A 24650-nucleotide genomic window follows, 5' to 3' on the forward strand; every position below is an offset into this window, starting at 1 on the left:
CACATCCTGACTACTGTTCGGAGGCCGGTACATAACTCCCATCATGGGTTTTTTTTTACCTTTGTGGTTCCTCAACTCTACCCACACAGATTCTACATCATTTGACCCTACATCATTTCTTGCTATCGAATTAATTTCCTTTCTTACTAACAAAGCAACCCCACCCCCTCTGCCAACCTGCCTATCTTTTCGATAGGATGTATATCCTTGGATATTTAGCTCCCAGTCCTGATCCCCTTGCAGCCATGTCTCCGTAATGCCCAACACATCATACCTGCCAATTTCAATCTGCGCCACAAGCTCATTTACCTTATTTCGTATACTGCATGCATTCAGATATAACACCTTCAGTCCTGTATTTCCTGTCCCCTTTCTCATTGTCGTCCCTTTATTTGATGTGCTTGAAGTTAGATTCCTAGCCCTTTCCAAACACTCTGTCCTATTTTGTGTTCTGTAGACTTTAATAGCCTCTCCTGGGCTCTCCTTTCTTTTCAGTTTTTTCATAATTTTCCATGAAGTTGAATCCACCCCCCAACACACACGCTAACCTGCTGCTTTGTTTCCCATTAGTCATACTTCTTGGAGTTTAACCCTTCCCTCCTCTCCCCTCCCCCAATTTCTAGTTTAAAGTCCTGTTGACCACCCTATTTACCCTTTTCGCTAGAACATTGGTCCCAGATCAGTTCAGGTGGAGACTGCTCCAACAGTACAGATCCCTCCTGTTCCAATACTGATGCCAGTGCCCCATGAAATGGAACCTCTCTTTCCCGCACCACTCCTTAACCACGTGTTTACTTCCCTTATTCTTGCGTCCCTATGCCAATTTGCACGTCGCTCGTGTAGTAATCTGGAGATTACAACCCTTGAGGACTTGTTCTTTAATTTAGTTCCTAGTTCCTGATAATCACTAAACAGGTCCTCTTTCCTAGTCTTACCTATGTTATTTGTCCCGACGTGGACCACAACAACTGGATCCTCCCCCTCCCTCTCCAATATCCTTTCAAAGCGGCCAGAGATGTCCCTCACCCTGGCAACATACCATGCAGGACTCTCGATCCTGCTTACAAAGGAAGCTATCAATTCCCCTAATTATAGAATACCCTGCAAATACCACTTGTCTTTTTGCTCCCCCCTCTTGAATGGCCTCCTGTGCCACGGGGCTGTGGTCAGCTGTCTCATCCTCCCTACAGCCCTCTTCCTCATCCACACAGGGAGCAAGTACCTCGTACCTGTTGGACAAGTTCAATAGCTGAGACTCCTCTGTTCCTGAACACGGGATCCCTCTACTTGCCTCACTTGCAGTCACACCCTGCTGATCCTGACAACTGACTGGACTTGAAGTACTTAATCTACCGGGTGTGACCGCCTCCTGATACAAAGCGTCCAGGTAACTCTCCCCCTCCCGGATGTACCACAGCGTCCAGAGCTCGGACTCCAGCTCATCAGTTCTGAGCTGGAGTTCCTCCAGCAACCAACACTTGCTGCTGATGTGGTCACTGTGGCTCGCAATGGGATCTGCCAGCTCTCACATCATACAGCTACAGCACATCACCTGCCCAGCCATCTCTACTTAGATAATTAATTTATTAATTAGCTTTGCAGTGCTTTTTTTTCAAATTTGGTGCAGATTTCCTAATCAGGTCACAGCTTTCCTGTGACGTCACTTTTTCAGTTTTGGCTTCAGTTACTCTGTGCCCCGAGTTCACTGCTCCGGTGCTCCTCCCTCCAAGTCTGCTCCCTAGAGACAAGGCCGTGAATCCCCAAGGTAAGCTAGATTTATACTCACCGCTCCAGTGCTCCTCCCTCCAAGTCTGCTCCTAGGATTTACTCACCCAGGTTTGAATCCCACCATGGCAAGTGGTGAAATTTGAATTCAGTAAAAAAAAATAAGATCTGGAATTAAAAGTCTAATGATCATGAAACCATTGTCAATTGTTGTAAAAACCCATCTGGTTCACCAATGTACTTTTAGGGAAGGAAATCTTCCATCCTCACCTGGTCTGACCTACATGTATCTCCTATTTCTCTCTCCCTGTGCTGCTTATTGTGTTTACCCTTTGTGTTTCCCTTTTTGTTATTCTCTTCAACTTTATTACATTGCTATTTTACATTCCCCCACACTATTCTGCAACCATTGTGGAGGATGGGGCAATTCTAAGCCCATACATTAAAATGGCTATGAGGCATATAAAAGCAATATGGGTCCCATTGTTTCCACCTTGATATGAAAACTACTGAGTCCAACCTGTCCAGATTTGTGAACGATACTAAATTGGGATCAGTGCCAAATGACGAATATCGATGTGCATAAATTCAGAAGGATTATGACAAGCCCGATCAATGAAACAGCAGATCCAATTTAATACAGCGACTGGAAGGTTATTAGTTCAGAGAAGACTGCTTTAAATTATTCATTTTCTAATTGTAGTGTCTAAAATGTACAGAAGCAGCATACTCAGTTTTACAGGTAAATAATGTAAAGAATGTGACAGAAACCAGTCATAAGTATAGTTACTGTTGACTTGAATGAAATAGAAGCCAATATACTATGAACATAGCTTGAGAGATGAGTGAAGCAGAGACCCAGCGCTAGAGTGGGCTTATTCAGACCATGGAAATGAGAGAGCCCTTTTTTAGTTAAGCGAGCAAACATAACTTTAAATCAAGCTGTTTTCAGATTATCTGATGCAACACCTAAACAAAACTACAGGAATGACTTTGCAGTCTTTTCTATCGAGACCCATATGATATTATTACTGACTGTAATCTGGAAATGATGTTGTGCACTTCAATGAATAGTCTTTGTTGCAAGTCCCATGAGGTGGATACAAGCAATTTCTGTAGTTAGAATGTCCTGTTTAAAATGTTATTTTGCTGCATATTCCAAAACCATGCCCAATATACTTGTTTTCTTTTAAGATTGATTAGTTTGTTGTGCAACCCTTATTATTCTAAGGCTACTTTGATACTCTTGTTATAAAAGCACTAATACAAGATTGTTAATCCATTTGCCTTGAAGTGTGGCAGGGTGCTTTTGGATGATTAAAAGTGTTCTCCCCTGGCAATTCAAAATTTAGATCACATTTGTTTCATTTCTGTTTGCTGTACAGTTGAAGTGGAAGCAGAAAAAGATGGTGCAGAATTTCAAACACAGGGCAAAATTGGAGCCAAGAAACAGCGGAAATTGGAAGAGAAAGAACAGCGAAAGGCACAAAGAGAGGTTAGAAACAGTTGTATTTCAAAAAAAAAGGAAAGCTTATCTGCTTTTTTTTTATTTCCATCGCTTGCATGTTATTGGCCAATTAGCATAGAATGGTTACAGCACAGAAGGATGTCATTTGGCCAATCATGTCCATGTCGGCTGTACATAAGAACATAAATAGAAACAGGAGTAGACCATTCGACCCCTCGAACCTGCTCCGCCATTCAGTAAGATCATGGCTGATCTTATGTTTTGATTTCCACATTCCCAACTAACACCGATAGCCTTTGAGTCCCTTGCCTAGCAAGAATTTATCTACCTCTGTGTTAAAAATATTCAATGACTCTGCCTCCACCAGCTTCTGAGGCAGAGAATTCCAAAGTCACGCAACCCTCAGAGAAAAAAATTTCTCCTCATCTCTGTCCTAAAAGAGCGACCCCTAATTTTTAAAACAGTGACCCTTAATTCTGGACTCACCGACAAGAGGAAACATCCTTTCGATGTCCACCTTGTCAAGGCCGTTCAGGATCTTGTATACTTCAATCAAATCACCCCTCACTCTTCTAAACTCCAGTGGAAATAAGCCAGTCTGTCCAACCCTTCCTATGCTCTCTGCAAGAGCAGCTTGCCTAGTTCCACTCCCTTGCCTTAGCCCTGCAAATTTTTTCACCTCAGATAATTATCGAATTCTATTTGGATGGCCTCAGTTGAACCTGCTTCCGCCACATTCTTAGGCAGTGCATTCTGGATTCTCACCATTTGCTGCGTTAAAAAGGTTTTTCCTCCTGTTGCTGTTTCTTCATTTGACGATGGTGGAAGGTTCTGGATCCTTCCACCAAAGGGAGCAGTTTCTTCCTATCTCATTAGCAGAAGCATAGACTTATTTTTGTGCGAATGTACAGTTCCATCTTGAGATAAGTGAGCCTTTGGTACTGGTGTAAACATCGTGAGATGATCCACAAAAGCAACTCTGCAATGCTTCAAGTTAAACAAACTGCGTTTCTTATCTTCTGTGGTCTTTGGAAATTCTCGTAGGATGTTTTGACTCACTGTTCGGAGCCTTCCTCTGCCTCTTATTGGGTTTCAAACCCAGGGGATTGCAACATGGAAAGAAATAAGACAGTAATTCTACCCCATTGATTTGGTTTAAGCTAGAATTTTAAGAAATTCATCAAAAGAGTGAATCCTAGTATAAATATGTTTGACAATGGTCAACACCCTTTAGAAGCACAAGTGGCAAGTTGCATCAGCCCCAATTTGGTGTTGGGAAGGTTATTGCAAAATTATTTGACTGTGGTGAAAGGTCAGTTTGATAAAGTAGTTTAAAGTGAGTTAAAAATTTTTCACAATATAACTGCCTTTATGTGCCAAAAATAAGAAAATGCAAATGTTAGGGTGACTACTTTATTAACTAATAATTAATTATTTGCTCTCAAACTGGATTCTCTTCCCGAGGTTGTAATCTGCATGCAGTAACGTGAAAAAATGGAGCTGGAATTTTACATTTTAATCTTTTCAGTCATTTTTATATTTAAAGAATTGCAAGAATGCAAAGCAGGTTCAACAACGTCAGGAAAGAGAAAAGACTGATTAATGCCTTTAATCAAGAACCTTTTTAGGACTCTTGTTTTGTCTGCTAAACTATTTTCAATTCCCAACTTGGGACATGAACCTGGAATTTCACCCTACTATTCCACTGAAGACCCCTGAATAATGTGTCTTATTGGGGACAATTTTTATTGGGACAGCTGCCTACAGGCGAAGCAACAGGCTAACAAAATGGAAGGCCATCCACTTGCTTGGTTACTTAACATTACATGTTGATTAGATAGTCAACCAGAGAATTCAGTTGGTAAGTTATCAGACTGTGCATCCCTTTTATACAGAGTAAAGTGAGGTTTCCCCTGGAAAGTAATAAAGCAGATTCCGCCATTGTCTCTTTTGCACATATAATCTGTAAAGTCATAATGTCCGCAAATATGAGTGAGGTGGTTTTAAAATGTATATTTAGGAAACACTGCTAGACAAGTTAGTAAGAATTTTGTCAATTAAATTCAGCATGTCGCTTAGCCAGGATGAGCTCTGAAGCTGTTTCTGATCTGACCCAATTTTATTTTATTTCATGTAAAGGCTGAAGAAGCAGAACGAGAGGAACGGCGAAAATTGCAACTCAAGAGAGATGAAGACCGGAAAAAAGATGAGGAACGGTTACGACTTGAAGAGCAGCGAAAAGTATGACCACTGTTTTGCTTTTTAATTTCTTCCATGAAGTTCGGCTGACAATGGCTATTTCTTCACAGAGCACAATTTTTGACAAATAATGAATGCTCTTATCCTAGACAAAAAAAAATCTGGTGGTTGAAATCTGTCATCTGCAGTACTAAGAAACAAAAAAGGCAGCTGTGCAACCACAGCTATGTTAAAGAGGACTCATTTTAATTGCATGGAGTGGCAATTGGCAGTTTATTATCATACTTCTCCAGCTGGAGAGCTCAAGAGTGGGATTTCTACAACAGCAACCTGTATTTATATAGTACCTTGAATGTAATGAAACTTGCCAAGGCACTTCACAGAAGCATTATGAAACAAATTATGACACTGAGACACTTTAGGAGAGTTCTGAAGAAGAGTGATATCAGACTTGAAATGTTAACTCTGTTTCTCTCTCCACAGATGCTGCCAGACCGACTGAATTTTTCGAGCACTTTCTGTTTTTATTTCAGATTTCCAGGTTTTGCAACATTTTGTTTTTATTTACATTGAGGAGCTATTAGGTCAGATGACCAAAAGCTTGGTCAAAGAAGTCAGTTTCTGAAGTGTCTTAAAGGAGGAAAGCAAGGTGGAGAGATATGGGGATGATATTCCAGAGCTTGGGGCCTGGACAACTGAAGTCATGGCCACCTGTGGTGGAGCGATTTAAAATTGGGAGTGGCATAAAAGGCCAGAATTTGAGGAATGGAAATATCTTGAAGGGTTGTGGGGCTTAAGGAGATGGGGAGAAGCAAGGCCTTTGAGGGATTTGTAAACAAGGATGAGAATTTTTAAAATCAACATTGATTCCTGGTCATGCAATGTAGGCCAACGAGCACAGGGGTCAAAAGGATTTTGTTGAAAAAGAAAGTTGAAAAGGATTTGCTGCGAGTTAAGAAACGGGCAACAGGGTTTAGGTTGCCTTCAAATTCGCAGAGGGTAAAATGTGGAAAAGTAGCCAGGAGTTCGTTCTAGTCAAGCCTAGAGGTGACGAAAGGCATGAATGAAGGTCTCAGCAGTGGATGTGCTGAGGCATGGCCAATACTGGGTGATGTTACAGAGGTGTATATAGGCAGACTTGGTAATGACCCGGATGTGTGGTTTGAAGCTCACCTTGGGATCAAATGTGACACCAAGGTTGTGAATAGACTGGTTTTGTCTTGGGCACTTGCCAGGGCAAGGGATGGATTCGGTAGATAGGGAACAGAATTTTGAGTGGTGACTAGAAACCAGTGGTTTCAGTTTCCCCAGTATTTAATTGGGGCACTTCTTTTCATCTATTCGACCATGGGATGTGGGCATGCTGGCTAGGCCAGCATTTATTGTCCAATCCTAATTGCCCATGAGAAGGTGCTGGTAAGCTGCCGCCTTAAACTGCTGCAGTCCTTGTGGTACAGGTACACCCACAGTGCTATTAAGAAGGGAGTTCCAGGATTTTGACCCAGCGACAGTGATGGCAATATAGTTCCAAGTCAGGATACTGCGTGACTTGGAGGGGAACTTGCAGATGGTGGTGTTCCCATGCATCTGCTGCCCTTGTCCTTCTAGATAGTAGAGGTTGTGGGTTTGGAAGGTGCTGTTGAAGGAGCCTTGGTGGTTGCTGCAGTGCATCTTGTAGATGGTACGCACTGCTGCCACTGTGTGTCGGTGGTAGAGGGAGTGAATGTTTTAAGGTGGCGGATGGGGTGTCAGTCAAGTGGGTTACTTTGCCCCAGGTGGTGTCAAGCTTCTTGAGTGTTGTTGGATCTGCGCTCATCCAGTGCTGGATGTCAAATATGCAGTCTGATAATTTAGCAACAATGGAGGAGTTGAAAGAGTTGGTGGTGATGAAGAGCTGGGTGTTGTCGGTGTAAATGTGAAAACTAATGCTGTGCCTTTGGATGATGTCACTAAGGGGCAGCACTTAGATGTGAAATAGGAGGGGGGTTGGGGGCCAAGGCGCAATCCTTGGGGACCCCAGATGTAATGGTGCAGGAGCAGGAAGAGAAGCCATTTGCAAGTGGTTATCTGGCTATAATTAGATAAAACTAGAATCGGGTGAATGCAGCCCCTATCAGTTGGATAACAGTGGAGAGTCATTAGAGGGTGATGGTGTGGTCAAATGTGTCAAAGGCTGCTGGCAGGTTGAAAAGAGCGAGGAGGGAAAATTTACCTTTTGTCCCAGTCATATAGGATGTACTTTGTTTCCCCATGTAGCTGCAGAGGGTAAATAATCTAGAAAGGCCTGTGATTAAAAAACGTGGCTGAGGGAGTTCAAGCCCTGGGAGAAATATATCCTGTTTTTTTTTTGAGGTCTGGCAAGATTGTGTGCTAGTGCTAACGTATAGATTATCTGTACCATGAAATGCTGTGATATGAATGTCTGTTGCTTCCTACAACATTGATGATGACCTTTATCGAACTTTTTATCACCCCAGCTCTGCTGTAAGGTCATTGACCTAAAACCGCTAACTCTGTTTCTATCGCCACAGATTCTGGCATATTTGTTGAGTATTTTCTATATTTTCAGATTTTCAGCATCCACGTTATTTTGCTTTTATCTCTACAATGTTTTTTTTCATTCATGGGATGTGGGCTTCGTTGGTTGGGCCAACATTTATTGCCCATCCCTAGTTGGCTTGGTTATCGATCAAAGTTAGGAATGGTACTGAATGAAGTCAGGGTACTCCTTTGTCAGGAGGAGAATGGGGAAAATTGAACAAGAGGTGTTTAGCCTTGTGACACACTTTCACATGTAGAAACTGCCTCCAACAGCATTGGCTCAACATCAGCCAACTATTATTTTGTGAAATGAAGTAGATACAAGGGTAATCTAAAGAGTGGAGAAAGTAAGGCGATGAGATGAAGGGTAGCAACAGGGAAACTGTCTTCAATGGAGTATATGTTTGGCATGGGATGAACTTTAAAATGAATTCTCGATTGATCTAAGATATCTTCTCAGAACATCCCTGAACCCCTGAATGCATGCGCACATACCGGTGATCATACACATACACTGACAACACGTACTTAATGCAGAGTGGTTTTTTGAATTCATTTATTCTATTTGTGTGTTCCCTAGTAATGTGATTTAATTCTTCTGGTTTAATATTTGCATCAAAAATATTTAAATCATAAATGAAATTGCAGCTTGTTGAAAGAATTGTGACATTGTAGATTTCTCACTTAACCTCAAATGCATTGGAGTATTCCAGATTTACCAGACAGAAGTCAGTTCCTCTTTTATATATGTGATGACTATTCAACATTAATTTTGAAAATCATAACTTTTAAGTTGTAGTATTTTTCTGCTTGTTTAAAAAAGAGGTTACATGGTGATTTAAAGGCTATTTTAAAATGGTGTAGATTTTTAACTGATAAATCTGTTTGATATCAAAATTAAAACTCTGCAGTAAAGTATGGTATTTGCACCATGTTGCATCCACTTTTGTTCTGTGTCTGTTAGTGGAGGCGGACAATGCCCACAGTTTTGCAACTGCCATTAGTGGTATGATTCTGAGTAGGTGGTGCTCTGAGCACCTAGGTTATAATACGTAGATCAGGAACAATGTTTCCAAGTACTCTAATGACCTAACACCAAACCACTCAGTGGAAGATATAGTATAGCTATGGTATATTGAAGGTAGCAAGTTAATTCATTTGCTTAACTTTTTACAAGAGAATCTTTAAAATACATAGAATGGTGCTTCATTGCAAGAATTATTAAAGCCCTACTTCAGATATTTAAGCTCATAATCTAGACCGATACTCCAGTGCAGTACTGAGGGAGCCTTTTGGTTTAAGACATTTAAACAGAGTTCTTGCCTGCTCTCTCAGGCAGGTGTTCTCTCATGCTCTCTCATGTTGCTGTTCAAAGAAGATCATAGGACATTCTCCCAGTTTACCTGGCCCCTCAGCCAGCATCACTTCCCAAATTATCACATAATTTATCTGCACGCTCTATGTGGCACTTGTCTGTGCAAATTGGCTACCGTGTTTTCTATGTTACAACAGTGAGACTTCAAATGTGGCTGTGAAGTGCTTTGGGAGCTTGTTTGTATGTGAAAGGTTCCATATAAAATCAATGCTTGGATTCACTCAGTAGAATCTATGACTTGAAGATTTTTTTTTTGAGTTTTAATCAAACTTTCACCCAATGTTCGCGTAAAGGCCCTCCCCAAACATTTAGACTCCAACGAAGTGTTATTTTTGGCATCATGACAATCATTTTGTAATTAATTTTATTGTTGCAGTAGAATTAATAGCACGAGAGGAAAATATTCTGCTTCTTTTAGCTGAAAGTAATGTTAACAAAGGGTTTAATATCCTTGTTAAAACCTTTTCATAGTGTAGTTTGGTACAGGAGTAATTTTAAGTAAAAAATGCTTTTCTTGTGTAGACGATCTAAAAACATTGTCTATAGTCAGAAACTTATTCAAAAATAACTCGTGGTTGCTTTCTGTTTGTATTTTGACATGAGGGCCGCTTAGAGTGTCAGTCGTCTGTAGTAATGATAGATATCAATTCCAGTGACTTATAGCCTTACTGTAATTTAGTTGTCATATAGAAAGCTGCCAATGTCAGATGCTGTGCCAGTTTTCCAATCTAGGCCCACAGATGCAATCTTTTCCATTTATTTCCTGATGGTTCCCTTGTTTTACAGCCACTCATGCCTATCTTTTTAAACAAAACTTGAAATTATTTCTTGAATGGAACTGCATTGTTGTGTGAGGTAGTAGCAGTTCACAACACTGGAAAGTTCGAAAGTGCAAGAGTGCCGTCTAATAAAATTGCTGTTAAGCAGAACTGTTTAACAAAGGGGTAGTATTTCTGTTGTTGGCACAATTGAGAAATTGCACCCAAAATATACTTGAGATTGTGCTGCTTAGTTTAGACTTCAAGTTTCCATGATTAAGATTTTCAATGAACAGTCAGGGAAAAATAATTTCCTTCTTGAATTTCCTTTTAAAAAGTTCTTCTCTGTATTTAAGAATGCTAACCTGGTGCAGTTTTATTAATAAATTATTAATTTTCACCCAAATAAGCATTTTTAATAAGGGTGTTCAGCCTGAGTAACCCAGTTTTTAAAAACACAAAATTACTTAAGGTTTTATGGTTATACTGTACACCAATCAGTTTCTATATATTTTTGATATGAGAACTTTTAAAGTATGTCTACTAGTACCTCTGCAACTAAGACAGTGGGTGCAATTCGAAGAGCCATGTTGAACCACAGCCAATGGGGAATCTTGCAATTTTGACATGGGGGTGTGACCAATTTTCTAGGCAGTGCTTTATCTGGGAAAATTGTGCTTGATCTGGAAAAAATGTATCTTGAACAAGGGAAAAACAGGATTGCAAGTGGTTTTGGGTGTAATTCACTTAATGTTTAAAATTCCCTGATCTTTTGTGTTGGTTTGGCTGATTCTGTCCAGATTACACTGATGTTTCTGGGGATAACTTGACCTCAAGATATTTTAGAATAGCAAAAATTGACATTCTGCACAGTTATAAGGAGTTAATTCACAAGTCATGAGTTAATTCACATGTTCCTATTAAAATAGCTAATTGACCAAGCCCACATAGACTTCTGGCTTTTATCTTAAATGCCTTTTTTGATCTATTACAGGGTCATAAAAATAGAGTGCTGTCACAAACTTGGTGATTGTTGAGAGCACAAAAATTTGTTGATGAAAATGAGGAATGGTATTCCCTTAGGGACCTCTGTGCTACAATAAGAATGCAGACTCTTGCTTTGTTCCATGAGGAAATTTCATATCCAGTTGAATGGCATGATTGTCTTGTGACATGTGATTCTGCCCTGAGAATAAAGATAGTGTGGTTAGGCCCAACCTTTCACAGCTCTGGTTATTATCCACTAATTGGCTTAGCCTGACTTCAGAACCATGCAGTTTTCAACTGATTTTGTACTTTTGTTTAACTTGCCATTTTGAAAGCCCAATTAAAAAAAAAACAGACATGGACTAACCTTTTCTGGTTGCCTTTTTACCCCTCTATATGCAAGCTTTTGATTTAATCAATGCTCGAACTTGTATTTTTGGGTCATGTTCAGTAATGGTGTATTCTGTTTTGTTGTAGAACACAAATATTTTACTTCATAATTGATTTTTTTTTTAGGGGAAAAAAAGTGACAATAGTTCTGAAGACTTGTGTTCCAGAACTTGCCATGCCCCTAGCCAAGCTGTTCCAGTACAGCTACACCGCTGGCATCTACGCAGCTGTGTGGAAAATTGCCCAGGTATGTCCTGTACACACAAAGCAGGACAAATCCAACCTGGCCAATTACCACCCCATCAGTCTACTCTCCATCCTCAGTAAAGTAATGGAAGGGGCCATCAACAGTGCTATCAAGTGGCACTTGCTGAGCAATAACCTGCTCACTGATGCCTAGTTTGGATTCTGCCAGGGCCACTCAGCTCCTGACCTCATTGCAGCCTTGGTTTAAACATGGACAAAAGAGCTGAACTCCCGAGGTGAGGTGAGAGTGACTACCCTTGACATCAAGGCTACATTTAACAGTGTAAGCCCGAGCAAAATTGGAGTCAATGGGAATCAGAGGGGGAAAAAAAACTACTGGTTGGAGTCATACCTAGCATAAAGGAAGATGATTGTGATTGTTGGAGGTCAGTTTTCTCAGCTCCAGGACATCACTGCAGGCATTCCTCAGGGTAGTGTCCTCGGTCCAACCACTTCAGCTGCTTCATCAATGACCTTCCTTCCATCATAAGGTCAGAAGTGGGCATATTCGCTGATGATCATACGATGTGCAGCACCATTTGCAACTCCTCATTTAATGAAGCAGTCCATGTCCAAACGCAGCAAGACCGGGACAATATCCGGGCTTGGGTTGACAAGTGGCAAGCAACATTCATGCCACACAAATGTCAGGCAATGACCATCTCCAACAAGAGAGAATCTAACCATTGCCCCTTGATGTTCAATGGCATTACTATCACTGGGGTTACCATTGACTAGAAACTGAACTGGATTAGCCATATTAATACTGTGGCTGCAAGGGCAGTTCAGAGGCTAGGAATTGTGCGACAAGTAACTCACCACCTGACTCCCCAAAGCCTATCCACTATCTACAAGGCACAAGTCAGGAGCGATGGAATACTCCCCACTTGCATGGTTGAGTTCAGCTCCCACAACACAAGAAGCTTGACATCATGTAGGACAAAGCAGCCCGCTTGATTGGCACCACATCCACAAACGTTCACTCCCTCCGCCACTGACACACTGTAGCAGCACTATGTACTATCTACAAGATGCACTACAAGATTCACCAAGGCTCCTTCAAAAGCACCTTCTAAACCCACGACCACTATCATCTAGAAGGACAAGGGCGGCAGATAGATGGGAAAACCGCCACCTGGAAGTTCCCCTCCAAGTCACTCACCACCCTGACTTGGAAATATATCGCCGTTCATTCACTGTTGCTGGGTCAAAATCCTGGAACTCCCTAACAGCACTGTGGGTGTACCTATACCACATGGACTACAGCTTCAAGAAGCTCACTGCAGCTTGCCATCACCTTCTCAAGGGCAAATAGGGATGGGCAATAAATGCTGACCCAGCCAGCGAAGCCCACATCCCACGAATGAATGAATTTAAAAAAACATAGGTATTTATCAACATTCAACAAAGCAAACTGATCATTCCCAAAAAATAGCTGGAATTTCACTTTCCCCTCTGCTCTCACATTGATATTCTCTTCAAACACCATCCTCTGCAGAATATCTCCCCTCTCCCACTGCCCCATGCAGAGGCGTTCTTCCCCCTTACAGAGATACATTCCACTCTTAAACCTCCTTTTCCCAATTCACAAAGAAGCAAATCCTCTCATTGAATTTTTTCTTGATGTTGGTATTGGCTGCAGCTCCTACTTTGCTCTGTTGCTTTCCTCTGAGATTGGGCTGTGTCTCCCAAGCTTTAGTTGAGAGACCCCACAGTGCTGTTAAGTTCTAGGATCTTAAACTAGTATCATTGAAAGAATGACAATGTGCATCCACATCAGGGTAGTGTGTGACTTCAAGGTGTGATAACACCTGCTGCCTTTTGATTTTCTAGGTGCTGGAGGTTGTGGGTTTGGGAGGTGTATCTGAAGAAGGCTTTGCATGTTGCTTCAATGCATCTAGTAGGTAGTGCACACTGCAACAATGGCATGCTGGTGGTGGAGTGGTAGGTGTTTAGACTAATGGATGTGGTGCCAATGCGGTAGACTGCTTTCTCCTGAATTGTGTTAAGTTTCTTGAATGTTGTTGCAGTTGCATCCATCTAGGTAACTGGCAAGTGTTCCATCACATTCTTGTCTTGTGCCTTGGAAATGGAGAGGCTCTGTGTGTTGTGAAGTGAGCCACTCACTGCAGAATGCCCAGCCTCTGACCTGCTCTGTTGGACATGGCATTTAAGTGGCTGATCTATTTCAGTTTCTGGTCAGTGGTGTACCCTGGGATGTTGATGACTGGAGACTTGGCAATGATAATGCTGTTAAATGTTAAGGAAAGGTGTTTTGAGCCATTACCTGGCACCTGTGTGAAGTGAATTTCACTATCCTTTATTAATCCAAGTCAAGATGTTCAGGTCTTGTATGCCGTTATGAACTGCTTCACTTTGAGGAACTGCAAATGCAGCTGAACATTGTACAACTATCAACATACAACACCATTTGACCTTATAATGGAGGGTGGGAAATTGATGAAACGACTGAACAAAGTTTGGCCTAGGATACTGACCTGCAGCCATTCACTAGGGCTGGGATAATTGGCCTCCAGCAGCCATAACCATATTCCTTTTAGTGAGGTATAACACCAGCTGCTGAGGAGGTTTCCCTGATTCTAGATCAATTTTACTGGGACACCTTGATATCACACTTGGTCAAATGCTGCCTTGGTGTACAGTAGTTGTGTAAATGGTGAACATCTCAACATTGGAGTATGTAGAGATGAGTTTAAAACTAGTGGAGATCTGAAAAACTGGCCCACTCGCACAAGCTTGTAGGTTTTACATCTCTTTTCCTTTTTGTTTATTGGAGTGATAAGTGGGTATGTATACAATGCCAGCCAACTAATCTTTCTGTGGAAACCTACGTTCCTACCTTTGGTTGTGCCTTGTCTGATTCCAGAGTTTATGCCCCTTCATGCCCCTCTGCAGAGATCATTCCATATATTAATTGCAGTGTGTGCAAAATGTGCTTCCTGAATCCTAGACTTGCTTTTTAGCAGTTTGCATCAATGTTCTTTTGTCATATGGTTATGGTATAACTTGAAATAATATTTTCATTTTGTACTGTTTCACTCTCTCAAAGGTCACCTCATTTACCCTCTCAAGGCTGAAGGATCTGACTTTTCTTCATAGCTCAGTTTTTTCACACTAGGGGTCAACTTTGACCCTGAATGCATCTACAACTTGGATGTTGCTTTTGTCTTTTGGCAGTCAGAATTGCATACAGTACTGAAGAAGTGTGCCTGACCAGAGTAGTACACAGCTAAAACTAACTTGACTGCTATTCACTAGATTTATTTTCAACGTTCCTCAAATTTCCATCTAATAATCGATCCGATTATAACTATAACAAAAACTTGCATTTATATGGTGCCTTTCATGACCATCAAAGCACTTTACAGCCAATGAAGTATTTTTGAACATTGGTCACTGTTAAAATGTAGTAAAGCAGCCAATTTGTGAGCAGCAAGCTCCTAAAGGTAATGACCAGATAATCTATTTTTGTGATATTATTTGGGGATAAATATCAGCCAGGATATTAGGGATAATTCTCTTACTCTTCATGGAAATAGTGCCATGGGATCTTTTGTATCCACCTGAGAGAGCAGGCAGGGCCCTGAATAGAGTGTCAACCTTGATTTTTGTGCTCAGATCCTGGAGAGGGACTTGAACCCACAACCTTCATGACCCAGGAGCGAGAGTACTACCTACTGAGCCACAATTGATCATGCAATTATGAGATATCTGTAAGAATAATGGGTCGGTTGTTACCATGGGGATTTTTTGTAGCCTTTTATTTAAACCAGAGCCTTGCTGGTTTGTTTTTCACTTTAACTGAACCTCTGAATATTGATCAACTCCCTCATGATGACTGTCAGTACTTTGTAGAATTGGATATTTCTCACCCTTGGGTATAAACTGCCCATCAGTAGGAATTTTAGTTTTGAACACTTTAAGCGTCCAAGCCAGGAATGTCAAAGCTATTAGATTTGTTTAATAATTTAGTTCTAGGCTTTTGTCATTTACTTTGGTTTATTTACTTTTGCCTTCTGTTTGCTGTTCTCAATTCCCACTTGCTCCCTCTACCCTTTCTACCCATCCTTCTAATGTGATATTGTAGTATCCAGCAGTGACTTGTTATTTGCAGCAATGCGCATCTTGGAGCTAAAAGCTATGCTTTCTTTTATGAAGGATACCTGGGCACAGCCTGTTTGTTATAAATTGTATGTGATTCAGTTTTTTTTATGATTGTTAAATCCAGTATGTCATGGCACTGCATTTTTCCTTGATGCTTTGATTTAAAAAAGAGAAGGTTCTGGAGCAGTCTCCTGTTTACACTTCCTTTATTTCACTACAGGTGATTTTTTTAAAAGCAACTATGGGCAGGATTTTCCCAGCAGCAGGCGGGGCCCTCTCGCCAATGCGTAAAATGACACCCGGTGACGTCGGGTGGAACTCCCAACGTCACGGCACCCCATTTAAATTTTCCGGTAGGCCGGGGGGAGGGGGGGCACATCAAATCAGCTGTGTGCCTGCCAACCTGTCAATGGCCAATTGAGGCCATTGACAGAATCATTTAACTATTAATAGACCTGCCCATTCAACCTTAAGGTTGGCGGGCAGGCCAAGAGCCCTGGCAGGAATTAGAAAAATCATGAAACCTCATCCACAGGCAGTGGATGTTTTTAAAAAAATTATGGACATATCCCAACTAATGTGACAGTGTCACATGAGGGGACATGTCAAGATTTCTTTTTTGTCTATTTTTAATATTTGTGACAGAACGGCCGATCTCCCTGAGGCAGCATTTAGCCTCCGGGAGATGAGTACGCTCTTTCGTGCGCGTGCGCAAAAGAGCGCGCTGTCTGGTTTAGGGATTTCCCCCGTCTGTACAGGGAGCGCATAGCGCTTCCGTGCAGATATTGTGCTGGGCAGGCTTTAATTGGCCTGCCCATGTAAAATGGCGCAGTGCCCCCTGATTGGGGGTGCCAATCGGAGGCGTGCCCACAATTCAACTTTGCCCCTGCTGGGGGTAAAATCCTGCCTTTTTACTCCATTTGAAAAGTAAAAATAATTCTTTTCAAGGTTCTTTTCCTCCAAGTTTTGAAATCAGTGATTTTAAAAAGTTCCATTCAATGTACATGCTCCCTTTCTGTCTCCTTGGCTCTGTTGGTAGCACTCTCGCTTCTGAGCCAGAGTGTTGTGGGTTCAAATCCTAATCCAGGACATGAGCACAAAAATCAAGGTTGAAGATAGTGCAGCACTCCCTCAGTATTGCACTATCAGAGATATATCTTTCAGATGAAACATTAAACTGAGGTCCTGTCTGCCCCCTCAAGTAAACAAAGGATCCCCATGGCACTATTTTGAAGAAGAGTAGGGGAGTTATCCCTTGTGTCCTGGCTAATACCAATCCCTGAATCAATATCACAAAAACAAATTATCTCTCATTTTCGCCTAGCTGTTTGTGGGAGCTTGCTGTGTGCACATTGGCTCCTGTGATTCCTATATTACATGTGACTAAAGTTTACAAGCTCTTCATTGGCTCATGATACTTAAACTAGGGCCGCAATCTCAGAATAAGGGGCAGGCCATTTAAGACTGAGATGAGCAGAAATTTCTTCATTCACAGAGTGACAAATCTTTGGAATTCTCTAAACCAGAGGGCTGTGGAAGCTCAGTCATTGAGCATTTCCAAGATGGAAATCAATAGATTTCTGAAGACTAATGACATCAAGGGGTATGGAGAGAGTGGGGAAAAATGGCATAGAGGTAGATGATCAGTCATGATCTGTTTGAATGGCAGAGCAGGTGTGATGGGCCAGATGGCCTAGTCCTGCTCTTATGTTCCTATGCTAAGCACTTTGAAACATCTGGTAGTCATGAAAGGTGCTATAAAAATGCAAGCCTTCTTTCCCACACCACCCTAATTTAAAAAACACTCTCCAATTCAACAAAGGAAAATTTACCATGTAGCATTTAAATAGATATGGGTATTTGAATATAAGTTACAATAAACAACAGTACACCTTCATATTCTTCCAGAATCACTTGATTGAGAAAGCATTGTGCATTTGCCACTTGTTTTCTACCTGCTAGCCAATATAGTTTTATTTTTGTTCCATGTAAGGCATGCATATACCTCAGTTGCTGTTGATGCAACTGGAAGCATTCAGACCCTAGAATGTTCTGCCTTCAAAACAAAAAATTGCTTGGCGTCTTGACATCTAAGCTGCACTGTTGGGGGCTGAAGAGGGACTTCCCGATACTAATTAGGAAACACTGTTATGCAAATTGCAGAGGTTGCTTCCTATATAAGAGTGGCATATCTTCATAAACACATAACTGAATACAATGCACCTGCACAGTGCATGGGTTGTTTTGTCAGCTGCACAAACATACTCTATGCCATGCACAAATAATGGGCAACAATCAATTTATTTTTTATATTTAGTTGAATTTCATTTCTGAAATGGAATTTATTGAAAACATGTAATGTCTGTTTTAAAACCATTCTCTTTTCGTTTTTTGTTCTTTCTCACAATACAAAGGAAGAAGAATTAAAAAAAGCATGGGAAGAAAAGCAACGCCGAGACCACGAAGAATACCTCAAGTTGAAAGAAGCATTTACCGTTGAAGAGGAAGGAATTGAGGTAGAACCAGGTGAAGATGAGGTAAATATTTACATAAAAGCACAATGATCATCAGCTCCTGCCACCAGTTCAAGCCTGCCGCTGTGTTTTAGAATTTTGAAGGAAGCTTTTATGATTTCTTTTTCCCCCCTGAGGTGGATGTTTTTATTTACCAGTTAAGACTGCAGCCTCATTCTACATGGCGTTGCCAAATATTTAGACATGAAAGCAGATATAAATTTATTTTATAGTAATTATGAAAATGCCTTCTAAATTTAAAAGAAAAGTTGGTGCAGTTGCAAGACAGGAATTTCAGTCCTTTAGTTTGGTGGCTACCTGTTGTCTTTTATTTTAATGTTAAGTAGTGACTTGGAGAAATTTGAATAACATTTATGAAACTTGATAATACTGATATCCTTGTAAATATTTCTTCTTTCTATACCTTTCTGTCCATGTGTTATAGGTACTGAGTGGAATTAGTACTACTTGTTTAGCAATGCTGCATTTTTCTCTAAATGCAACCGTTGCACAATTTTTGTAGGCATTTTATTTATTATTTATATATTGACTTATGATTACAAAACTTTTTATCCTATTCTGATAGTTAAGCTTTAAAATGAAAAACACAATATAATTGATTTGCTATCTCTTCTGTTGAAGCTCTCTAAGGGAAACCAAGCAGCAATCTTAGATAGAGTAGTTTAAGTACCGTCATGCAGACTGTTTTTAGTTTGGGAATTAATAGCATCGCTTGCTTTAATTTACCATGCTTGTTCACAATTTACTTTGAACATAATATAAATGTTACCATCCCTAACTTAAAAGGAAGACGCAAGCGATCAATAATGCACTTTACTTGCTCTTTATTAAACACTTGGTCAGTGGAATGCAATTTTATTTAAAAGGTGGTATGATAATGTGAAATATGTAGATCGAGTGAATTAATAATACTGTATAGCCTGCAGCCATTGTGTAGATATTGTAACTTTACAAATAATTTGACCATCATTGTCATACATCATTGTTCAATGTTTAGTTTCAGTCAGACAAAAGTACCTTTCTTTTTACTCCGAATTTTCTGTCCTTTCATGTCTAAACAGAAGATAGCATCTAATAAGCATGTAGCTAATGAGTTCCCCATTACAAACCTACTTTTGGTTCTTGTTATGCACGAGCTCGTTCTCACTTCAATATAAAAGACCTTGCGTAATAAGGACCCATTTCATATTACTGTAGTGAGTTATCACCCTCCTTTAATTTCCATGCTAAAAGTTTCCTGATAAAAGGCACTGTTCCCCAATCCCAGTGAAAGAAACTTGATGAAATGAAAGTGAAACTTCTGCTGTTGTTAAAACAAAACTTCAATTTTCAGAATTGATACAATATTGTAACAACGGAGCTAAGAAACCATGGTAGTTGTAATATGTATATTGAAGCTGTTAATTTTTCATTCTTTTGACTATTTCATTATTTTTTTTCGTTTTCACAGGCCCGAGATCTTCTGCAGGAGTTCATCAGCTACATCAAGGTACTGGTTGTATTTTATGTTGCATTGCCTGTTTAATCCTCTGAAAAATTGCAAGGGGATCTTTGTGAAGCCAATAAGGCAGACAAATGTTGAACTTGTGCAAAATTCTTTACTTTTGTCATCTTTTTTGCCTTTTTTTAACAATTTTTCCACAGAGAGGCTTTGAGAAAAATAATTACTTTTAAATGTTTTAAAGCATCATGTATTCATGTTAGTTTCAAACCAACCAGTGGTATCTGAGACCAATGGGCGTTTAAGATGCTCAAGCGCTGTCTTTCATGTTGCTTCCCAGTAGACTGTAAATGTGCAACTTGTCATCCTCTTTAGGCAATTCAATAACCTAGCATTCATTGTACTAGAAAGCCTTTTTGTAGTTGTAAGTGAGAGATATAAGGAAAGAAACTGAAATACAGACAGGCAGTTAAGTTTTTGAAACGAAAAATAGTGAGGCCCAAAAAAGGGCTGAGAAACGTGCACAATGTGAAAGGAGGTAAAATTAGGTTAAGCCTAGAAAGATAACTTGCTGATGCAGGAATTTGTAACATGCATTATTTTTGTATTATTTCACAATAGCAATTATTCTAATTGAAATAAGAGTTGCTATGTATATTCACTTACTGTGTAATAGAGCAGCTTAATGATATGTGTTAAGCCTCATCACTTTTTGTTTTGGTTCTTCACAGCAGGAGTGAAATACGTGTGCAAAAAACACAAATATCCAGCCCTGGTCACAAAGGGATACTCTTTATACATAACCCTAGGGTTATACTTTTGAATAAATAGATATAGGAGGATATAAATCAGCTCCATTTTGGGAAGTAAGATTATTAAAGTACTTATAGTTGTGAATGGTGTTATGAGTTAGGGGGAATGGGACTGATTGGATTGCTCTACAGGGAGCCAGTATTGACTTGATGGGCCGAATGAGCTCCTTCTGTCCTTAATGACTCAGTATTCTATGCCATTATACTTGAGAAACTATTTGCAGCAGAACAGAATTGGTTGTATCTCCTAACACAGTACATGCAAATGTTGAACAATTCAATGTCACTGAATTAGTAGTTAAATCCACTTGATCTCCTTAATTGAGAGAAATTTGATCAATCCAACTTGCCTGATTGTGAGTTTATAATGCATCACTTCATAGAAAAGGATAACACACTAATCAGCATTTGAAAGGGAAAGATCAGTTAATGTTTCGGATCTCACACACACAATATTAGCCTTTCTTTCTCTTTCAGATGTCAGTTGACATGCTTTGCATTTCTGAGATTTTTATTTTTATTTCTAGATTTCCACAATTTGTGGAGCTCATTTTAATCTCACCAACCTGGCAGGAATCTGCTGGGATGAGATCGGCCCCTGTTTTACTCTCCACAATTTTACTTTGCACTGCTTTCAGTAGAATGTGGAAGGTAATCTGATTTGATCAATCTTTCACAGGTGGATTTGGTTAGATTAAGATGATTGGTTGCAGTTTTTCTTTTTCTAATATAAAAGCTTTTGGTTTGTTTCACACAGAAGAAAATTGCTTTTTGTTTAGCTTTCTGTAAAAGTTGAAACAACTTTTGAAACAGTTGAAACAGCTTGAACAACTAGGGGATACACAATTAAAGTTTTGGGAAAAAGACACATGGTAGATGTGAAGAAGAATTTTTTTATGCTGCAACTGGTAATAACCTGGAACTCACTGCCTATGAGCGTGGTGGAAATAGACGATCAATGATTTCAAAAGGAAATTGGAAAGGCAGTTGAGGGGAATAAAATTGCAGGGCTATGGGCATAGAGCAGGGTAATGGGACTGACTGGATTGCTCTGCAGAGAGGCTTGGACTCGATGGACTGAATGGCCTCTTTCTGTGCTGTAATGAATGACTTTTGACTCTATGATTGTTATTTTTAATGCACAAAGCATCCATGATGCTTTAGAGGGAGAAGGGAAATGGACAATGAGCAGGGGTTACAGAAGACTTGTTTAAAGAAATGGATCTTGAGATTTTTAAGGAGGGGAGAGATGTAATGAGATTGATTTATATCTTGAATCGTCTTCTGGATAAGCTGTGTTTATTCCTGATTTGAAAAGTTCTGCTTGAATCCTCTTCTGGATAAGCTGTGTTTACTTCTGATTTGAAAAATTTTGTTTCTTGTAATTTTTATGTTAGCTCTTTCCAAGTCATTGTGCAGGCTTCTATTCCCCTCCCATTGTACAATATATTTCAGATCTCCCATTTGCTTACTACTGTGCTAATGTTACTCTATGCTTAATAATATATATTTACATTTTATTTTCTTCTGGAAGAAAAAATGTTTTCTGCAAGATTACAAAACCTGTAATTTTGTGGAATACTTGCCTGATTTGAAGTTTAGTGTTAAATTATCCTCAAACACTTGCGTTTGTGTGCATGGATGAAAGTATAAATGCATGTGTATTTGTTTGTTGCATGTGTATATGTAACACTGCAGAAATTGATGTATTATAAAAACTGAGTCTTGCTGTAAGGTAAAATGGCCTGTTCCTGAATTTGTGTCATGACTACAAATCTTTTGAAATGAGTACTGAAATAAGTGGGTATAACTTAGTCATTGTGCCCTGTCTCTGGATGTTATCTCTCTAACTCTTTAGAGTAAAAGAGTTGCAGTATTCAATGGGAAACTTGAGTCAACTACCCATCAAGAATTTTGTCCAGCCCAAGTTACTCCTCATTTTAGAGAAGTTTCTGTTGAAAGAGTTCTTGCCAGTCGCCCTTTTTCAATCAAAATATATTGAAAAATGTTCCTGATTAAATCAGGAACCTAATTAATTGATTTTTTTTATCCCAAAGCAGCGAAAAGATTTAGGTGACATCTGCTAGGTCTTCAACAGTTGAGATTGCAGGAATTTACATAGCCTTTTCCCCAAAGCTAAATTCCTCACCCTTTGTTAATGGCATCGTTGCTCAGTGATGCTATTGGATATTTGGTAGTAATTTTTTGAAAATCATACTTATTTGTAAAAAAGACTTTCAGTTTTAATGTATTTTATGTCAGTTGTTTAAAAACAAATGTACATTTCCTGAAGCCAGAAGTTAATCAGCACCCGCTGCTACCACACTCCTTCAACCCCCACTGACTGCTGCTGAGCCCTTCAGCAATATGATTTAAATATTCTAACAATTCAAATACGCCTTATCTGTCAGGGAAGTAGTTGAACACCTCCACTTTCTTACTGATTTATGCAGCTGGTGAGTAGGCAAGAGAGAAACCACAAGATAAGAGTGAAAGATGATGGTGTGACTAATTGGGCATAAATATTATTTTAGCTACCCTGCTTGGATGTATGGAAGTGGTTTATGAATCAGTCTGCAGGCAGTGGTGGATGCTAAGGCATTTGGCACTATAGTACTTAAATATACAAAAGAAATATCCTGTATCCGCATCCATATATTTATTTTGTGGTTGTTATGACTCCAGGAAAGACTTTGAAGCATGTCTGCAATGACTGGTGAGCTGCAGTGAATGGATAGCTCCAGGACTTGAGCCTCTAGTTGAGAAGCAGAAACTTAGCATTAGGCAGACACCTGTCTGATTTTTGAACCGGACATTCTGGTTGTAGTGGTGACTACCACCACCAATAATTCCGATTTATTGAAAATCGGATAGTAAAAGGTTGTATTAAAATAAAATCCATTTCAGATTGACTGATGTGTGAGAGTACCAGTTTCAAACGCCCCACACTGGTTTTTGTCATTGTTTCTCCTCCCATTTTGATTTGCACTTAGTTAGTGGTGTATAAATGGTCAAACTTAATATCCTTTATTTCCAGCATTTTTTACTTTTATTAATCAGCAGTTCAGGCAGAGAGAAACAGTTAATGTTTCATATTGATGACCTTTCATCAGAACTGGGAAAAGTTAGAAGTGTAATGGTTATTAAGTAGGTGAAAGGGGGGAAAGTGGAGAAAGAACCAAAGGAAATATCTATGATAGGGAGGAAGATGGGAGACATTAAATGACAAAAGAGTTCTTTACCTTTTAAGTTTCTTTTTAATGATCATCAACAAAATGCATTAATTCCTGTTGTAAAAATGGGTAGTAAGACAAATTTGCATATCTAAAACAGTCAAAAGGAGACAGATGTACGAATAATGTTAATATGTAGATCACTGAAGTAAGTAGGAGTGTATCTTCAAAGAGACAATTGCAGATTGCATGTAGGTAGGAAGGTGTTCTGTATCGACAGTACAGTACTTGGTAAGAAATGATGGGATTGCAGTTTCTTATGAAAATGAGGAAAGACCATTGTGGTCTATGACTTGATGCTGGAACCATTAGTCATTTTCTCCAGAGTGTTTACAGTACAGTGCACTGCTGAAAATCTCATTACTTGTATTGCTTATCATCAGTATATGAAGTTTTGTCTACTCAACATGATTTTTAAAATCACATTGTGTGTTGGCCTTTCTGAAAAACTCACTGGAGCTAATGGCTACAAATAGGTGCAGAACACCAAAAGACTGCTGTAGCAAAATAAAGTGCAGTATAATTTGTTCTGTGCAAGAATATATAGGCAGACTAAAAAACGAAATGGTACCTTTGACCAAACTACTGGACTGTTGCATATTAATTATAATCCTTGACCTCAAACTGGGTCGTAGTAAGCTGGACACTGCACTTCCCCTTGGCATCTCTGTTCAAATCCAAACCAGATTGCTGGAATTAAATTCTCCTGTGATTTTCTGTTTGTACAATTTCAAAAAAATTGTTTTTGTAGAAAAAATACTGGTTCTAATTTGGCACCAATTGGCAGTGGCACTCTGGGAAGGATGACTTTTCATT

The 24650-nt window shown here is 39.7% G+C and overlaps 1 protein-coding gene across 3 annotated transcripts in view; it reads left to right on the forward strand.

The window, feature by feature from the left end:
* Positions 1 to 24650, forward strand: part of LOC121276848 (DDRGK domain-containing protein 1-like) — an 86079-nt gene that overhangs the window by 57761 nt on the left and 3668 nt on the right. For all 3 annotated transcript variants that reach the window (XM_041185543.1, XM_041185454.1, XM_041185631.1), the window contains exons 3-6: positions 3111 to 3220; positions 5333 to 5434; positions 18229 to 18351; positions 19799 to 19837. In XM_041185543.1, coding sequence (XP_041041477.1) covers positions 3111 to 3220; positions 5333 to 5434; positions 18229 to 18351; positions 19799 to 19837 — 374 coding nt within the window. The remainder of the gene's footprint in view (positions 1 to 3110; positions 3221 to 5332; positions 5435 to 18228; positions 18352 to 19798; positions 19838 to 24650) is intronic.

The sequence above is a fragment of the Carcharodon carcharias genome, chromosome 1 (assembly GCF_017639515.1).
Source record: "Carcharodon carcharias isolate sCarCar2 chromosome 1, sCarCar2.pri, whole genome shotgun sequence".
Classification (NCBI taxonomy): domain Eukaryota; kingdom Metazoa; phylum Chordata; class Chondrichthyes; order Lamniformes; family Lamnidae; genus Carcharodon; species Carcharodon carcharias.